This window comes from Labeo rohita, chromosome 2, assembly GCF_022985175.1.
Source record: "Labeo rohita strain BAU-BD-2019 chromosome 2, IGBB_LRoh.1.0, whole genome shotgun sequence".
NCBI lineage: Eukaryota > Metazoa > Chordata > Actinopteri > Cypriniformes > Cyprinidae > Labeo > Labeo rohita.
Window position 1 is genome coordinate 13,360,207 of NC_066870.1, and position 14,944 is coordinate 13,375,150.

Below are 14,944 nucleotides of genomic sequence, written 5' to 3' on the forward strand. Positions count from 1 at the left end.
ATAAGGCAGAGATGTGTGGTAAAGATCAATTAATGACGTAATTAATTGAAGTCAGTGGTAACCATTTGATTACCAACATTTTTCAAAATATGTTTTTTAATGTTCAACAGGATTTTCATTTTTGGCTTAACTATCCCTTTAATTTGAGTAATTTTATTATGTGCGTTTACTTTTTTTCATTCTTTTTCTTATTCATATATGTATACATATGTATATATTTATATATTTAAATGTATTTTATTTACTGTTTTAGTAATTTTATCATTCAACTTTATTTCACTTGCCTAATTTTCATTATTTCAGCTTTAATTTTTATTTATTCTTTTTTTTAATTTTATTTTTCAATTTATTTTGTTTTAATTGTTTTGCAAATTTATTAAAGGGGTCATCGGATGCTAAGTTCACTTTTTCATGTTGTTTGAACATTAATGTGTGTTGGCAGTGTCTGTACAAATCTACCCTACAATGATAAAAATCCATGCAGTGGTTTTTAATTAATCTGTAAAAATAATATTCCCTTTTTTAAATCGAGCCATTCTCAGATGCCTGTTGCTGTGGCGTCACACCGACAGAGGCCGCTCCCACGATAGTTGATTGACATGAGCGTCTTACCTCAGATCAGTTGTAATAGTCCAACCTCCATGTTTTGATGCCAGGGCAGGGATGTAAGTTAGACGAGAATTGAGTAATTGAGGTGTTGTGTTGCTGGATGTAATAATGAACGTAGTGGTCGTCATCTACTCCCGAGATCTGAGCTGCTGAAGATGCAGTGGATTATGTTTGTTTGTGAAGGGAATGCACCTCCCGATCTACATATATCCGTCTACGTTCACGCGAATCATTCATGATCCAGCTTCACTTACAGCAGAAGTGAGTATAAGGGTTTTTTTATGAATCTTTGTGATTGCCTTTTATAATAACGTGCTAGTTAGCAAATTTAGTGGTAAACGAAGCTAAAGTAAACATGCTCGTCACTCCACAGAGAGATGAGAGGGGCGGGGCGAGCAGAGCTCATTTGCATTTAAAGCAGCCTTAACCAGAATGGGATGATTTTTGCAGAGCTGATTTTGGCAAGGTAAAAAGGTGTTGTTTTACACTACCATTGAGAATTTTTAAGCATTTTTAAGTATATTATAGACTTTTTATTAAGACCCTAAAGAATCATATCAACTTGTGGAAAATGGACATCCGATGACCCCTTAAAAAAAAAAAAAAAAAACGTACATAAGTATTCACAGCTCTTTGCCAAGACACTCAAAATTGAGCTCAGGTGCATCCTGTTTCCACTGATCATCCTTGAGAAGTTTCTATAACTTGATTGGAGTTCAGCTGTGGTAAATTCAGTTGATTGGACATGATTTGGAAGGCACACACCTGTCTAAATAAGGTCTCATCGTTCACAGTGCATGTCAGAGCACAAACCAAGCCAAGAAGTCCAAGGAACTGTCTGTAGACCTCCGAGACAGGATTGTATCGAAGCACAGATCTGGGAAAGGGTACACAAAAATTTCTACAGCATTGAAGGTCCCTTTTTTTTTTTAAATAGTTTTTAACTAACAATAAGCTTTTGTCCAAAAAGTGTTGGAAACTGTTTCCACAGTCACTATTTCTGTTTGGTGCCACTACAGTGAAATCACACTCTACACCATTAAAAGGGGATGATACAGTATGATTTGAGTTGTAATGTTTACATTTTCATCTTCACACATTGAAAATCCTGCCACCCAGTGGTCAAGATTCATGTCAGCGTATCTGCTGTTACTATGGTGTTTTTCAAAATTAGCCTCCAGTATGTGCAGCTTGTTCTGTGACCTTGAGACAGACAATCATAATAAAAAATTAAATATATATTTATTTTTTTAAAGAAAAATGAAACGGCACCAACCAACCAACCAGGTTCATATAATATTTATTAGAGCATCATAGCACATTATAGCAAAATCAATAAGTTCAGCAGTAAAAAAAAAAATCAGTTGGCACATAAATCTGATGAATAGTTGGCAATCTCTGACTGCTTTTCTTTACTGTAAGGCTACTATGACGCCCCTCGAATGGCAGAGGAGACATTCACACAACAGGACATGGCAGTGTAGAAGACTTGTATATTGCTTTGCGCTACATTAAACTGATCATTCTCGGATCACATCTGGAGTGTTACTCTTGTAAAATCACATCTACAATGTGAATGTTATTCGCACTTCTCTCGCTGACCTTAATTGAGCAGCTCCAAGTAGGTAATTGGCACTTTGCCTTTCTGATTCCCCCTTTGCCCCATCAGCCAATCAGAGTCCATACCCGGCACACTGCTCACCGTGATCACCTGACAGGAAAATATTTAACCATTAAGATTTAAAATGAGTCATTTTATGACAATCTAAAACGTTGTGAAAGCCCACCTCATCGGCGAGTAGAGAGAGCTCGCTGCTGCTGGCGGCGTCGTAGTCATAGAGCACACGAGCCTTGCGGGTGCCTGAGGTGCTGCGGAGCTCGTTGAGTGCCGGCGAGGCTTGGCTGGGCGGCGGAGCGGGCAGTGAGGCGGCCGCCTGTGCTGTGGGAACGGAGATGCTGGCGGATGAGGTGCTGGCCGGCTGATTGTTATTAGAAAATGTGGATGGAAAGCTGGAGGAAGTATAGGAACAGTTAATACTTGTGAATTCAAATATAGAAATAACTAAATGTACATACATTTAAAGAAAAAATATAAAAAAAAAACACTGTCTATATTGCAATTTGACAGTTTAAGAGAACAGATGATTTCATTATGCATGGAATGCACAAAAATGACAAACAAATGCATAGAGATATAAAAATGAGCCAACCTTCCCAGTTGTTTCTGTAGATTGACCATGTACTGGTAACACTGGGCATAATATGAAGCTTGAGCGTCCACAAAATCATTTAGACAGCGCAGGTGATGAGCCTGATCACAAAGAGGAGAGCACAGACATTAGTGCATATTACATACATAAAATATACATGAATATATAAAGCAGTGTTTCCCACAGAATCTATAATTAGTCATAAAAGCATAGTATTCCTGTTTAAAGTGCTTTTAAATGTTTGCATTCAAAGGGATAGCTCACCCAAAAATGAAAATTCTGTCATTAATTACTCATCCTCATGTCGTTCCAAACCTGTAAGACCTTCTTTTGTCTTTGGAACACAAATTAAGATATTTTTGATGAAATCTGAGAGCTTTCTGAGCCTGCATAGACAACAAGGGTCCTACAATGTTCAAGGTCCAGAAAGGTACCAAGAACATCAACAAAATAGTCCATGTGACATCAGTGGTTCAACAGTAATTTCATGAAGCTATGAGAATACTTTTCGTTGTACAAAAACAATAAAATTACTTTATCCTTCACATAAACAACGCATGCGTGTGGTGCTGCTGTAACAAAAAGTATTCTCGTAGCTTCATAAAATTACGGTTTATGATGTCACATGGACTATTTGTCAATATTTTTGGTACTTTTCTGGGCCTTGAACATGGTAGGGCCCTTGCTGTCTATGGAGGGTCAGAGAGCTTTTAGATTTCATCACAAATATCTTAATTTGTGTTCCAAAGATGAACGAAGGTCTTACAGGTTTGGAACAACATGAGGGTGAGTAATGTATGACAGAATGTTCATTTTTGGGTGAACTATCCCTTTAAAACCAATCCGATCTGTTCTGACAAATTCTTTAAGTAATTAATTTTTATGCTGATTCATTCAAACAAGTCAATGATTATGGCTGATTTAAATAATTAGACTTTTGACTGGTTAATTAAAAAAAGGTCTCATAAACCATTCATTAAGATTGATTTATTAAATGATAGGCTGGTAGAAGTTATTCATTAAGACTGATTCAAAAAATTAGCTTTTTGATGAATTAATTAGAAGAAAAGGCTCATAAGAGTCATTCATTAAAAGTGACTCTTTTGACTGATTCTTTAAAAGAACAGGCTCATAAGAACCATTCATTAGGAATTGTTCAAAGAATTACCCATTAAATTACCAATTTATTACATAAATGATCTATTTAATGAATAGGCCCATAAAAGTCATTCAATACTGCAGATTCAATGAATGAATCTTTTGATTGATTTATTAAAGGAAAGATTCACCCCAAAAAGAAAACTCTGTCATTAATTACTCACCCTTGAGTTGTTCCAAACCTGTAAGATCTTTGTTCATCTTTCGAAGACAAATTAAGATATTTTAGATGAAATCCAAGAGCTTTCTGACCCTGCACAGACAGCAACACAACTGACACGTTCAAGACCCAGAAAGGTAGTAAGGACATCATTAAAATAGTCCATGTGACATCAGTGGTTCAACCGTAATGTTATGAAGCTACGAGAATACGTTTTGTGTGCAAAGTAAACAAAAATAACACCTTACAGTCAGAGATGCTCCGATCCGGTCTGAGCCGGTCCGTTCTGACATGAGAGAGACTCCAGCAGAAATCAAAGCAAATGAGTGCAACAGCACTCAGAAAGTTATAGATGCATACTACGGTAAAAAAAAAAAAAAAAATTTATAATATATGATTTAGGTAAGCAACATTGCACGAACATTTCCCAGAATATCAACATGATTGCAATGTGACACTACTTTTATACAATAGTAGTTCAATAAACAAGTTAAAATTAAGTGACTTCCATTTTAAATAATAATAATAATAATAATAATAATAATAATAATAATAATCCATTCATAAAAAACAACTTGCTTTGTTTCTGAATGAATCTGCCATTTGATCGGTTAAATAAATGACTAAACGACCCATAGTCATTTGATGCCACCTACTAGTGGTTTGGTTTCATATTTAAAAGTATCACTGCATGTTTCCCAACATTTCTTATTTGTATGTTTAAAAAATATTTAAAACATTAATCTTATAAAATTATTTATGCATTTTAAATTTTGCAGTGTAAATACATTTATAAAGAATATCATTACCTTAGACCAGACTGGGGGAATTGTAATGTTCAATAAATTGTTATTATGTAAATATTTTATTTAATTTAATTTTTTTTTTTTTGCATTGGAAAAAAAAGGATATTGGTTTGTATATGCTGTCAATTATAGTTCTTAGAAAGAAAATCGGTATCAACAGGTCACACTTACAAAAAAATAAAAAATAAAATTAAAAAATTGGAATCGGCCAAGAAAATTGCAATCGCTGCATCTCTACTTAACAGTACATAAAACTGTCTTCACAAGCATGTCTGAGGATTTGGCCAGAGAGGATGACTAACAGTTTTTTTTTGCCCAGCCTTATTTATTTGAACCAGAATATACAGATGATGAAGTAAGAGAGATGGATGTTCAATGTCAGAACGCTGGCTCCAGCATCAGCAGCACCACACGCATGCGTTGTGGTACTCTCATGAATGGCGGTAGACGCTGACACAGAAGAGAAATTGTTGAATAAAGTTGTTATTTTTGTTTTCTTTGCACACAAAAAGTATTCTCGTAGCTTCATAAGCTTATGGTTGAACCACTGATGTCACCGACTATTTTAACAATGTCTTGCTACCGTTCTGGGCCTTGAACGTGTCAGTTGCGTTGCTGTCTATGCAGCATCAGAAAGCTCTCGGATTTAATCAAAAATAGCTTAATTTGTGTTCCAAAGATGAACGACAGTCTTACTAGTTTGGAACAACATGAGGGTGAGTAAATGATGAGAGAACTATCCCTTTAAATTGGGTAAAGCATCATTTCTTTTACTGTGGTGCTGCATTTGCTGCAGTGCTGCAGGAAACACTGATAGACACAAAGGATGTGTGAGCATACATGAGTGCTGCTGATACCCTCCAGCAGAAGTCTGGTGATCTCAGCCTGTCGGTCAAACTCACTCTGTGCTATCCTCAGTTCTGTCTCTGCCTGTGGTAAACACAAACATGTACATTAAAAAAAAAAATCACTGTGGCTGTCATGCATATATATCCCCATCTACGGGCTCAGAATCACATGGACGTATTGCCTGACAAGTAAATCCGAAGCAGAGGCAGGTGGGAATATTAACAACTTTGTAGCTCCCTCTGCTGGACACAAGAATGTGTTTGAGTTGTGTGTAGGAGCAGTTCCTCATTCACGTGGCAGGGTGAGTTCATATCAGACAGTACTATCAGGGCAAGGCAGGGCAGGTGCTTCTGTTTCCCTGATAAAAGACTGTTTTCTTTAACAGGCTTAGGAGAGGAAAGACTCAAGCACACTCACCTGCTGCACCTCCTCAGCCCACAGCTGGCCAGCATTTAGAAACAGTAACAAACTCGTCAGGTCAAGCAAAGACATCAACTTAAACCACACAAACTGATCACTACTCACAATCCACAGTTTCATAATCGTCTAGAGCCGTTATGCAAGTTGAATGGTTTCACCATTCATGCACAGACACATTCACTGGGAGGAACCAAAACAGGGAGCTGTTCACTGTCTACAGGGAATAATGTGAAACTCACAACAAAGGGAAGAAAACTTGAATCATCCACAATCACAGGCACATGCAACACTAAACATGAGCCAAACACATTCACCTCATTCCAAGTTTACTAAAGTAATGTCTCTTGCATTTTACACCATTTTGAAACACATTCCAATGCACGTTGAATTACTAATCAATATGATAATATACAGTGGGTAAAGTAAGTATTTTCTTAGTAATTATAATTCCCAAGGTGCTGTTGACTTGAAATATTCACCAGATTTCGGTAACAACCCAAATACATACATACATACAAAGAAAAAAAAAAAATAGTTCAGAAATGTAGTTATGTATAATAAAATGGAATGAAAGGGAGGTGCAAAAAGGCATGGGAAGCCAAGACACCAGCTGAAATCTATCTGTAATTAGAAAACAATCCTCTCCCTTGTCAGTGGAAATTAATATTAGCTGGTTCAGTCCCAGCACCTACAGTACCAGGATGATAAAGATGAAATAAGGGTGGACATTTTAGCAAGACATTCATCCCAAACACAGCCGAGGAAACTTGGTTTCAGAAAAAGAAAATAAAGCTGCTAGAATAGTCCAGCCAATCAGTTGACTTGAATCCAAGAGAAAATAAGAACTAAACATCAGAGTTCATAGAACAGGTTCACAAAACCTTCAAGATTTGAAGACTCTGTGGAAGAATAGTTTCTCCATACAGCAGCTGTCTTGAAGCTGTCATTTCCAACAAAGGCTTTTGTACAAAGTATTAAATATATTTCAGTACTTCAATATTTTAACCCCATATTACATTTTATTATACATAACTTAATGTCTGAAATTATTTATTTTGTTTTATTAATGTATGGATTGCTTGGGATGTTATCGACATCTGGTGAAAATTTCATGTCAACAGCACTTTTAAAAATATATTTACCGGGTAAAATGGTCACATGTTCAATACTTATTTTACTTGCTGTATAATTTCATATCATCATATAAAAAAAGGATAAAATCGATGCTAATTTCTTTTCTCTTAAAGGGATAGTTCACCCAAAAATGAAAATTACCCCATGATTTACTCACCCTCAAGTCATCTGACTTTCTTCTTTCAGACAAATACCATCAGAGCTATATTAAAAATGTTCTGGCTCTTCTAAGCTTTATAATGGCAGTGAATGGCTGTTGATTTTTTTGAAGTCCAATAAACTGCATCAATCCATCATAAAAAGTACTCCACATGGGAGCAAATAAAGGGCTTCTAAAGCAAATTGATGCATTTATTTAAGAAAAACAGCTATATTTTAAACTCTATGAACTGTAATTCCTAGCTTCCACTAACTGTGTTTACGAGGATTTCATGAGGGTTTACCAGATGGCGTAGGATGTAGGCGTAGCGTAAGCTCCTGTGAGAACATGCTAGTCTTGTGAGAAACAAGTTTTAGTTAAAGCAAAGGAAAACCTGTTTCCTCTTATATGGCTTATATGGAAATCCTTTGATAATTGCACTTTTATACTAATTTGTGACCAGTGTTTTGCTTTACACTGTCCTCTGTCTTGTGTACGCGTGTATAACAGTTAGCGGAAACTAGAGATTATGGTTTATTAAGTTTTAAATTTGGTAAATTTTTTTTCATAAATGCATCAATTCACTTCAAAAGACCTTTAATAACTCCGGGAGCTTGGTGGAGAACTTTTTATGATGGATGGATGCCCTTTATTGGACTTCAACAGCCATTCACTGCCAATATAAAGCTTGCAAAAGTCAGGACATTTTTTTTAAATGACTCCGATTGTATTCTTCTGAAAGAAGAAAGTCATATACACCTCCGATGGCTTGAGGGTGAGTAAATCATGTGGTAATTTTTCATTTTTGGGTGAACTATACCTTTAAAAAATAAAAAACAAAAGACTAAACTTGTTTTAAATACTAAAGTGCTAAAGAACACACACACACACACACACACACATACATATATATATATATATATATATATGTATATATATATATTTTGCTAAAAATTACATTTAACAGTGTTATAAACTGAGTAGTTTACTTTTTTGGATGCTGGATGATGCCAAAGGTAATAATCTAAATGTACAATAAGGTTGAAATGAGCATCACAATTAAATATCCAATATCAGCCGATCCGATTCAATAAAAAAATAATCTAATATTGGATAAGTAATATTGTGCATCTTAAATACAAATCATACTGTCATATGAGACTAAACAGACACAGATATCCATGAAATATCAATGGACAGAAGACAAAACAAAATCACACCAAACACAGTCACTGCATTCTGTTGCCCTTAAAGTAAAAAAAAAGTCTCACAAATTCAGATGGACATTTACCAAATATGCAGATTTAACACAAGTATTTCCGTTGAGCTGAAGACAGAAATCCAATAATGTGTTTACCAAAATGTGGTTTTGAACATAAAACGTTCCACTCACAGCACAATTTTCGACATCTCCAAAGATTTGTGAAGGGCAAAAGAGGGCAGATGTTTTATTAGGCACAGCAGACAAACCTTTAGCCACCTGACATGCAAGAAGCTGAGCATGTAAGAAAAGTGAGCCACATACTCCTCTCCCAGTGGAGGGCTTGAGTTCAGCTCCTTCAGATGGAGGCAGGCAAGCAGACAGAGAGAGACATAATGAGAGAGAACTGGGGAAAATAAGAGAGGTTAGAGATCCAAAGACAGCAGCACACACGCAAAAGGGCATTTAACAAGCATCGTCTCTGTTAGTTACACTGTGCTAAGAGCACAAGACAGCCGGCGGCTAGCTTGGAGAAAGATGAAAGACAGCTTTGACTCTTTAAGCTTCTCTTCCCCAAATTCATATCTTATCTGAACAAGCTGTAAAACTGACTGTATGGTTAAGCTGAAATACCACTGAAGAATAAAACTGCTGATTATTGCATTCTGTGCGTGTGTGTGTGTGCAATACTAACTGCAGAGCGAGCATCAGCCACTCTGGCCTTCTTCAGTCTGTTTTTGGCTGCATCCAAATCTAGACGCTTATTCTGAAGCAGTTTGCGTTCTTTCTGTGAAGAAAGAACAACAGAAAAATTAAACAGTAAATATAATTTAATATAATATAGTGTTTAATAAAGACATGTTCAATGGTATGCTGAAGCTCACCGATATGGTTTTAAAATCTCCCTCAATGAAGTTCCTAAAGGGAGTGAGGAAATTAATGGCAGAGCTCTGAATGAACTCTTTTTCTGCGCTGCCTAACAGCTTCTCAGTCTCCCCACATTTAATGAGAGCACTACCTGCAGCACATCAGAGGATGAGAGGACATTCATCTCAACCCACACACATTAGGAACATTTATCAGCTTGAAATTAAATATGGAGCTTACAAAGAGTTTATTAACAGCCACACTTCTCAGTTCTTTCAACCTAAATACATTACAGTATATAAAAGACATTAAACATGTTACAGAAGATTTATTTTTGAAATAAACTACCAGTCAAAAGTTTTTTAACAGCAAGATTTTTAATGTTTTTTTTTTTTTAAGAAGTCTCTTCTGCTCTAGCCTACATTTATTTGATCCAAAGTACAGCAAAAACAGTACAATTTTGAAATACTTTTACAATTTAAATAAGTGCTTTCTATTTTAATATATTTTAAAATGTAACTTATTCCTGTGATCAAAGCTAAAATTTCAGCATCATTACTCCAGTCAATTACTCAGAGTCACGTGGCCCTACAGATATCATTATAATATGCTTGAATTTGCTATTCAAGAAACATTTATTATTATTATTATCATAACATAATCAATATTTAAAACAGTTGAGTACATTTTTTCAGGATTCTTTGTTGAATAGAAACATTTATATAAAATAAAAAGCCTTTGTGGCATTATGCACTATACCAATTTAAAGATTGCTGTTAGTATACTTTTTCTTTTTTGGGGGTTGGGGGTTAGAAATTAATACTTTTATTTCACAAGGACGCTTTAAATCAAAAGTCAAAAGTGATGATATGTTATAATGTTACAAAAGATTTCTCTTTCAGATAAATGCTGTTTTTATGAACTTTCTATTCATCAAAGAAACCTGAAAAAAAAATCTACTTGGTTGTTTTTAACATAATAATAATGTTTTCTGAGCAGCAAATCAGAATATTAGAATGATTTCTGAAGGATCATGTGAGTAATGATGCTAAAAATGCAGCTTTGAAATCATAAATTACATAATAAATTACATTTTAAAATATATTCAAATAGAAAACAAACAGTTATTTTAAACAGTAAAAATATTTTACAATGTTACTGTTTTTACACAATTTTAACTGCTGTACTTCAGATCAAATAAATGCAGGCTTGGTGAGCAGAAGAGACTTCTTTAAAAACATTAATGATTTTACTTTTTAAAAACATTTGACTAGCAGTGTAAATGCTGTTCTTATTAACTTTCCATTCATCAAAGAATCCTTAAGAAAACATATGGTTTTCACCAAAAAAAATATTACACCGTTTTCAACACTGATATTAATATTTCTTGAGCACTAAAAATTTTGACTAGAAACTGGCAGCTGAAAATTCAGCTTTGCTATCATGGAAATACATTTTAAAATATATTTATAACGGTTATTTTAAACTGTAAAAATACTGCATAGTATTAATTTAGTTTTTTTCTGTATTTTGATCAAATAAATGCACCCCTTCCAAAGACAAATAAATAAATAAATAAATAATTCAATACTTTTGGCTGTCAGTGTACACATGACTGTTTAGTTGTACAAACAGTATAAAATCTATTGTATGACCTTAGCCTAATAAATTAACCTTGCTCATAATAAAGCATACAGGTTAACCAAATGAAGAAACAAAACAGAGACATGTAAACATGCATTTGCTAGAGCCAGTGTTTATCCAAACTCAAGTCATAAGTTTAGGTATGCTTGGTGTCACTTTAAAATATATTTCTTTACTATAAACCTAAGGTATTACATTAATAAACATCATTACAAACATTGTTACGTAAAGTTATATGCGTAGGTATACGCTTGGTGTCATGTCAAAATACATATCTTTACTATAAACCAAACGTATCACATTTACAAACATTATTACAGCATGTTTAACAGATGATTTTGAGCAGCACTCCTGTTCTGTTGGAGTGCTGCTTAAAATCATCACTAAAAGTTGCTTGTCTAAAGAAGCGTGGTTGCTTTTTGTGACGTCACAATAATTTAATTTATGTTCACAGCTCCAAATACTAGGTGATGCTGTAAGAGTTCATTTTTGAGTGGGACGATATTGTGTAATGAGCTTACCGTATGCTGTTCCAGGTCCAAACTCGTGTCCCGAGTCGATCATAGACTCCCCCAGTAACTCGTGGTTGTTGGCACGTGTTGGGACTTTCTTGTCCAGCATCTCGTAAAGGAACTCCTCCATCCGGACATCTACAAACATCAGACAAATTCAATTAAGACTAGAGAGTCAGATGATACCACATGCATCCTCTTAAGCAAGGCCTGTTAACCACGGGCACACATTACTCCTGCAGAATATTAAAAACGTCTTACAAAGGGTTACTGTAGATATGTGTGACTGTTAAGGAAAAACACAACCTTCACCTTTATGCTTGCATAAGGTGCTTGGAAAATAAAACAAAGTATGGTAAATAAAAAACTATGTGTGGTGATTTCGACAGGATGACTTGCAATTTTTTTGCGAATCCTAACTTATTTGAACCAGAATATACAATGAACTAAGAGAGATAGACAGAAGAGAAGCAATTGTTAAATAAAGTTGTGACTTTTTTACTTCTTTGCGCACAAAAAATATTCTTCATAACTTCAAGGTTGAACTACTGATGTCACATGGACTTTTTTAACAATGTCCTCAATACCTTTCTGGGCCTTGAACGTGTCAGTTGCGTTGCTGGAGGATCAGAAAGCTCTCGAATTTTATCAAAAATATCTTCATTTGTGTTCCGAAGATGAACAAAGTTCTTACGAGTTTGGAAGTGAGTAATTAATAACCACATTTTTATTTTTGGGTGAACTATGCCTTTAATCCCATTTCAAGGAACAGATGGGGAAATTAAAACTCTTCTCTTGCAATTAGGTTTACTGCAATAGCGAGATGATTTCACCAACTGTGACTCTTGAGTTCACTTCCTCAGTACTGGTGATACAAATGAACATGTATTTTTATGGTGACTTGCAGTATCGCTGAAGTACAGTCTTTTTAATCACGCATTTCTTCTTACTAGGGTTCGGCTGCAGCAAAACTTCTGTCTGTTTCATGATCTTCTCCGTCCAGTGCTTGGTGGATTCTACCCGACTCAAAAGGGTCTCTAGATGGGCATCTAGCTCAGTCTTCTCCGCCTGCCCAAACTTCTCCTCTGTAAACTACATGGATTGCAAACAGTTTGTTGGCAGACAGTTCAAACACATGCTATTTGAGCATTGCAGTTTATATATTAAAGTTTACACATTACATTTGACATTTACAGTTGATGTTTAACTTAATGTTCACACATACAGCTGTGGTCTTAAAACCACAACCTAGTGAGATGCTGACCTAGATTGCATTTCTGGACAACATTTGACTTTTTCCCACTGTTTACATTAATAGTAGTACGAAAAATAATTGTATTTTATATAGTGCCTTTAAAAATGCAATTTACGATAAAGCCAAAACAGCAGAATGAATCTCAACAAATACAAGAGTAAGAAGTTAAAGTTTTTCTTTAAAAGATTATAGATATCACATGATACATCAGCTATTACAGTTGACATAACAGTCAGTTAAGTACAAAATATAACATTTAGCACAAAACAGTTTAGTAACATAAAACAAATTTCATTGCTACAAATAATGAACTTCATTATTTCTTAAAGGGAAAGTGAAGTGTTTTTTTTAATGAAAATATTGTCTCCACCCTCATGTTCTAAACGAAAAATTTGAATGAACATGACTTATTTTCTGGCACACACAAACACACACACACACGCGCACACGCACACGCACACAGTTAGGTAGAATGACAGTCTTGGTCACCATTCACTTTCATTTTGTGGAATAAAATGTCATGCAAGTCAATGGTGACTTCGGCTGTCGGTTCATAACAAATAAGTCTTTCTGCTCCACCGTCATACAGGCATTAGGGCGGGTAAATTATGACAGAACATTCAATTTGTCTGAACTGTCCCTTTAAGTAAAGATTATAAAACCTGTGTTAAAAACAAACACGATACTAAACACCTTTAAAGTCATTTAAAAACATTACCTGCACAGCACGACTGAGGAAAGTGCCTGCGTCCGCTGCTAGTCGTCTAACGTTAAACTCCATGTCTGTGTGTTTATAAAATACCGTTGTTTTAAACGATCAGTCTGAGCTGAAGCCTGTTAGCAAACAGATTAGCCTTCTATAGCCTCTCTCCGCCCGGCCAAAACACAACTGAATTCAGCTCGCTTTGTCGTAATAAGCGTGTAGTCCATGTAAAACGCGACTGAGAAGATAACCAAAGAAAAATAAACACGTAAAGCTGTGTTAAGGCTGTCTGGTATAGATACTGTGGTGTATATGTCAGTAGTGTCGTTGCTAACGCACAACAGCAGCTGTTAGGAGTGAGGGAGTGCGAAGAGGAAGGACAAACTCAACGAGAGCCAACGGATGTGTCTCAAACCGTAGTGTACAACCTGCTTAGACAGCAGTTTGACCATCAGATTTGACCAAAAGTAGTACTAAATTTAAAAAAGAAGAAATAATAGTAAATTAATAATATAATAATCTCTCTGTTATAAGTCTAAAGGAATCCAGAGAAATCGATCTACAAATAATAAGAAATATTTTTTTATAAATAATAATACTTTAAACATTAAAACATTCTTAATACGACAGAATAATATATTAGTGTGTTGTGAGTGATTGAAAATCTAATATAACTCATACATAAAATATATAAAACTGCTGAGGTTTTCGTAATGTCCTCTCGATGGCGCTGTTAGTCAGAACAGGTTGTTTCTTATCTCTTAGTAGTTAATATTATTTTACCTTTTACAGTTTTTTCAACTGCTTACACACATTTTCAAACCTTTGCCTCAATTTTGATGAATGAACCACTGCATTTAAAATATCACAAACACAGCTCAAAAGCAAACTTTTGTCATATGTTGCAAACACTTTTGCCTTAATATTATATTTTTGGATATATCATATACACAAAGTTATTCAAAACCTAAAGCCCTTCTTTCATGACATCCTGTGTACATTTCTGTACAAGATAAAATGAAAGTAATTGGCAAATTCACAGTAAACAAGAAAGCAAGATTGAAACCAGTCTCAGATTTATTTTAGTGTAAGAAATTGTGGTTGTGAATAGAGTATTACACAGTATGAAAGTAAATAAATACACTACCAGTACAAGGTTTTTAATGTTTTTTATTAAGTCTTTTCTGCTCACCAAGCCTGTATTTATTAATTTGTATCTGCATTTACTATTTGTAATGACATTTATATTTGAATATATTTTAAAATGCAATTTATTC

The 14,944-nt window shown here is 34.9% G+C and overlaps 1 protein-coding gene across 3 annotated transcripts; it reads right to left on the reverse strand.

The window, feature by feature from the left end:
• Positions 1-1,892: 1,892 nt before the first annotated feature.
• On the reverse strand, positions 1,893-14,060 carry sh3glb1b (SH3-domain GRB2-like endophilin B1b). 3 transcript variants are annotated; one of them, XM_051133895.1, is made up of 11 exons: positions 13,683-14,060; positions 12,660-12,801; positions 11,719-11,847; positions 9,571-9,704; positions 9,381-9,473; positions 8,956-9,042; positions 6,210-6,233; positions 5,784-5,873; positions 2,820-2,920; positions 2,397-2,619; positions 1,893-2,320 (listed from the first exon to the last, which is right to left on the reverse strand). In XM_051133895.1, the coding sequence occupies exons 1-11, from the start codon at positions 13,743-13,745 to the stop codon at positions 2,213-2,215; spliced, it is 1,194 nt and encodes a 397-aa protein (XP_050989852.1). In that variant the 5' UTR covers positions 13,746-14,060; the 3' UTR covers positions 1,893-2,212. The 3 variants fall into 3 exon arrangements, with proteins under 3 accessions (XP_050989852.1, XP_050989860.1, XP_050989867.1); XM_051133903.1 differs by lacking the exon at positions 8,956-9,042 and having other exon boundaries at positions 13,683-14,059; XM_051133910.1 differs by lacking the exons at positions 6,210-6,233; positions 8,956-9,042 and having other exon boundaries at positions 13,683-14,058.
• Positions 14,061-14,944: the final 884 nt, after the last annotated feature.

Coding starts and splice junctions, on each gene's coding strand:
- sh3glb1b (XM_051133895.1), bottom strand. CDS start 13,745: ATGGAGTTTAACGTTAGACGACTAGCAGCGGACGCAGGCACTTTCCTC. Junction 11,848..12,659: donor TTTGCTGCAGCCGAACCCTA/GTAAGAAGAAAT, acceptor TGATGTTTGTAG/ATGTCCGGATGGAGGAGTTC. Junction 9,043..9,380: donor TGGCTGATGCTCGCTCTGCA/GTTAGTATTGCA, acceptor CTCCATCTGAAG/GAGCTGAACTCAAGCCCTCC.